Below are 4,835 nucleotides of genomic sequence, written 5' to 3' on the forward strand. Positions count from 1 at the left end.
GACAACTGGAGTGCGCCATTCAGCTGTTCAGATGCACAGATGGAGACTAATGGAGCTCAGGACAACCACAGAGAACCACAGATCAGAGACACAAGTCCTGCACAAACCTCAAACCAACTCCCTACAAACAAATCTGACTCCGAGACCAGCGAATCAGACGAGGAGACGTCCGAAAGCGATGGAGACTCCTCGGAAAGCGATGATGATGACGTTCCCGATTGGGTACACCAGTGTCCTTTTTGTACGAAGAGGTTCATGAGGAGATATCACTATGACAACCACATCAGAACTCACACCGGAGAGACACCTTTCAGCTGTTCAATCTGCAAGAAAGCGTTTGCAGCGGACTCCAGCCTCAAAGGACACATGGCAGTGCACAACGAGCCGAAGAATAACTGCCCCGTCTGCAATAAAAGCTTTGTCCAAAAGAGCCACCTCAAAATACACATGAGGATCCACAGCGGGGAGAGACCTTACAGCTGCTCCTTGTGCGAAAAGTCGTTTACGTCACCGAGTAATTACAGCACACATATGAGAGCGCACAACGAAGACAGACGGTACACCTGCGACTTCTGCGGTAGAGCTTTTGTCCGCAGCAGTAATCTCAAACAACACATGTTACTACACACGGGAGAGAAACCTTTCAGCTGTTCAGTTTGTGATGAAAAGTTTATGAACAGACGTGGTTTACTCGCACATATGGAAAATAAACACGATAAATATGAGTGAAAAGTCGGTGTGCAGCTTCTTTAACTTTGAAAATCAGATAAAATGTTAAAAATCACATTCTGTTGTCTAAAGAAAGAATGTTTTTTATCATCGTGGACAGTCTTTGTTATGATATTTGTTTTGTATTTCTGTTTTTCTGTTAATGGGATGAAATAAATTGAGTTGAAATAAGGTTGTTTTTTTTTGTTTTGTTTTTTGGACACTTACATTTTACACCTTTGTAACAGAAACGTGCACCTTTATATAGCGGGGATTTTTGAGGCATATAAATATATTTACTTTAACCAAAAGGATGTAAATGTTTATTTAAAGGTCTATATGACACAAAATGGACACTTTAGCTTTAAATCATGTTCTGATGGTGTTTCCTCCTGAAAAACAGACCTGGAGTTGTGTTTTGTTTCATTCACACTTGCAATTGAATCCTCTCAACAAATTAAAATAAACTATCAAAATATAATCCTACTTTGTACAAAAAACAAAACTGAGCACATATTTAACATGTGCATCCTTTTGGTGTTTTGTGTTTGAACAAAACTCATGCAACAGATTCTGGTGTCATTGGACTCTCCCTGTTGAAATAAACAAATGAAAAAAAATACAAAATTAAATAAAAAGTAAATAAATAAAAAGAATAAAACAACATTCCAACAAAAAATAATAAATTAATAAAAAAAAAAATAATAACATAAAAAAATCCTCCCAACAAAAAAACAAAACAACAAAGAAATAACCAAAATATTCCAACAAAAAACTCAGAATTGAACTTAATATCATAATTAAATACTTTGAGGATGTGGCTAATTCTTTTCACTCCCTTATGTTTCTTATGTTATGACAAAAGCACTAATGCGGAACATTCTGACTGACAAAGCCTCAAATGCTGCAAACTAATGACCCATTTTCATTTATTTTACTTTAATTTTCCAACAGAAATATGTTTAAATTAGGATTTGTAACTCGTCTTACACTTCCTTATTTCTGTATTTTTTTTTGTAAGATTGAATTTATTTTACATTTTTAAAAGTCTGTTTTTTATATTTATCACCATCACTGAGTTTTCATATTTATTAATAAACATAATAAATAAAACAAAAACAAACCTCATGAGCGAGTGTGAGGTCCAGCGTGAGGTCCAGCGTGAGGTCCAGCGTGAGGTCCAGCGTGAGGTCCAGTGTGAGGTCCAGTGTGAGGTCATGTGTGGTCCAGTGTGTGGTCCAGTGTGTGGTCCAGTGTGTGGTCCAGTGTGAGGTCCAGCGTGAGGTCCAGTGTGAGGCCCAGTGTGAGTCTCTTGTTGTTAAACCTCTTCCTTTGCAAGAATCATGAAATGTACATTGTTTTTTTTTCTATATTTTGAAAGAGAACTGAATATTTATGCTCTAGGAAAAGTATAAGTACATGACTAAAAGGCCCAGTTCTTCTCTCAGACTAAAAACACTCTGTTCCACCTTGTGATGTCATCATGTGGTGATACAGGAAGTGCTCCACTGTGTTTTTAAACTCCACACACCTTCATTTCTAGAATCATCTGGATCATTTCAGACCTGGAGTTGCCCATTTCTACTGAACTAAAGGTGAAAGGAGCTGTGAACTTGAAAACTACCACTTGATGACATCACAAGGTGGAACAGAGCATTTAGATTATACCTTGACTTAAAGGTAAAAGAGTCAGTTTTGAGTCATGCAGGACCTTTAAGTGATTTGCCTGAAAAACTCATGATTTCTATTGACATTGAGTTTATGAAATTAACTTTCCTCAGTAACTTTAATATTGTCCTTGAGCATTTTTATTATCAAAATATATACGGTGTGTGTTTCTGTTACCGAGGTGTATATTTGTACAAGTGACAAAAAAAACAAAAAAAACAGAAACAAATCTTATTTCAGTTCAGTTTATTTTTCTCCATTGACAGAAATACAAAATAAACAGTTTCCATTTCCTGAACATGAACAAAGACTTTCCCACTTAACACTCAAGTGATTCATTAAACGTTTAAATTAAAATTTTTCCGGTCAAAGTCGTCCTGTCACGATACTAAATTTTAAAACTCGATTTCGATACCAAGGAGTAAACTCGATACTCGATACGATTCCGATACTACGATGATAAAAACAATATGTGACTTTTAGCTTTAAATGTTGGTACTTTGTTTTCTATGTCCATGTGTGCGTCCTGTGTGTTCTGTGTGTGTTCTATGTGTGTGTTCTATGTGTGCGTTCTGTGTGTTCTATGTGCATTCTGTGTGCATTCTGTGTGTGTTCTATGTGTGTCCTGTATGTGTTCTATGTGTATTCTGTGTGTTCTATGTGCGTTCTCTGTGTGTTCTACGTGTGTGATCCCTCAGTCAGTTCATTGTGTCCGTGGGTGTCGTCTGTGTCTGATACTTGTTCTGATACAGCTCAAGTTCTAAACATATCCAGGAACGGTTCATTTCTGTTTTGTGAATGGGACTTATAAAGTATCGATACCTGCTCCAGCGAGTATCACGTTTTCATTCTAGTTTATCGTTTAGTATCTGATTTCGACAAACCTAAAAGAAAACCTTAAAGACGCTGCACACTGACTTTTCACTCATATTTATCATGTTTATTTTCCATATGTGCGAGTAAACTGCGCTTCTTTATAAACTTTTCATCACAAACTGAACAGCTGAAAGGTTTCTCTCCCGTGTGTAGTAACATGTGTTGTTTGAGATTACTGCTGCGGACAAAAGCTCTACCGCAGAAGTCGCAGGTGTACCGTCTGTCTTCGTTGTGCGCTCTCATATGTGTGCTGTAATTACTCGGTGACGTAAACGACTTTTCGCACAAGGAGCAGCTGTAAGGTCTCTCCCCGCTGTGGATCCTCATGTGTATTTTGAGGTAGCTCTTTTGGACAAAGCTTTTATTGCAGACGGGGCAGTTATTCTTCGGCTCGTTGTGCACTGCCATGTGTCCTTTGAGGCTGGAGTCCGCTGCAAACGCTTTCTTGCAGATTGAACAGCTGAAAGGTTTCTCTCCGGTGTGAGTTCTGATGTGGTTGTCATAGTGATATCTCCTCATGAACCTCTTCTTACAAAAAGGACACTGGTGTACCCAATCGGGAACGTCATTTTCCGAGGAGTCTCCATCACTTTTGGACGTCTCCTCGTCTGATTCGCTGGTCTCTGAGTCAGATTTGTTTGTAGGGAGTTGGTTTGAGGTTTGTGCAGGACTTGTGTCTCTGATCTGTGGTTCTCTGTGGTTGTTCTGAGCTCCATTATTCTCCATCTGTGCATCTGAACAGCTGAATGGCGCACTCCAGTTGTCATCATTGTCAGTGTCAGAGGACTGCCCCGTGTCTGCTTCAGTTTTAAGTTGTAAATGTGTCTCCTGTCCCCGTGTCTCAGTGTCTTCAGTCTTCACACAGACACTGATCTGTGAGACAGGCAGCGGTTCGTCCTCCTGTTTAATGCTCTGCTCCTCTGGCTCCTCTTTAATCTGCGTGATTTCTGTCATTTCCTTCTTCAGATTCTGGATCAAACCGGAGTCTGGACTCACGGAGCGACACGGTTCCTCCTCACACTCCTCTTTCAGCGGGTTTCCTTTAAACATGTTCACAAACTGCTATTTTTAGCTTTAGCTTCGGGCTATAGCAGCGCGCACAATTCAAACCCGGAAATGGTCGCTCTTATCAACAACAGTGACGTCATTACGCTACAGCCGCGGCGCCGGCGCTGAACAGAAAAAAACAATTTAAACTATTTTAAACTAAACTAAACTATTTAAACTAAAACATGTATTTGATGTCTCAGGTATTTTTGTTTTAATTTTGGTTTTGTGGTTTAGGTAAGGTGTGCGCCTTTTTTCTTTTCTTATTTTCTTTTTGTGTGTGTGTGCGTGTTTGTACGTCATTACCTCTACACATTTTTGTATTGATAACGTTTAACAAAAAAATAATAATAATAAATAAATAAAAATATAAATATAAGATAACTTTCGCGGCTACTAAAAAAAACAAAACAAACAAACAAACATACCATTGTATATTTGAAAAAAAAAAAAAAAAGTTTATCAACAACAGTGACGTCATTACGTTACAGCTGCTGCGCCGGCCACGCGCTCTTCAACAACATGGTCAGTCCAAT

At 38.7% G+C, this 4,835-nt stretch overlaps 1 protein-coding gene across 1 annotated transcript; it reads right to left on the reverse strand.

Moving 5' to 3' along the window:
- Window positions 1–2,744: 2,744 nt before the first annotated feature.
- On the reverse strand, window positions 2,745–4,383 carry LOC117392579 (zinc finger protein 32-like). The gene has a single exon (XM_033990672.2). It carries the CDS (start codon window positions 4,300–4,302, stop codon window positions 3,298–3,300), a length of 1,005 nt encoding a protein of 334 aa, XP_033846563.1. The 5' UTR covers window positions 4,303–4,383; the 3' UTR covers window positions 2,745–3,297.
- Between the last annotated feature and the right edge of the window lie 452 nt (window positions 4,384–4,835).

This window comes from Periophthalmus magnuspinnatus, chromosome 24 (assembly GCF_009829125.3).
Source record: "Periophthalmus magnuspinnatus isolate fPerMag1 chromosome 24, fPerMag1.2.pri, whole genome shotgun sequence".
Taxonomy (NCBI): Eukaryota; Metazoa; Chordata; class Actinopteri; order Gobiiformes; family Gobiidae; genus Periophthalmus; species Periophthalmus magnuspinnatus.

What these genes read in the sequence shown, in the direction of transcription:
- LOC117392579 (XM_033990672.2), bottom strand. Translation starts at nt 4,302, where the DNA reads ATGTTTAAAGGAAACCCGCTGAAAGAGGAGTGTGAGGAGGAACCGTGT.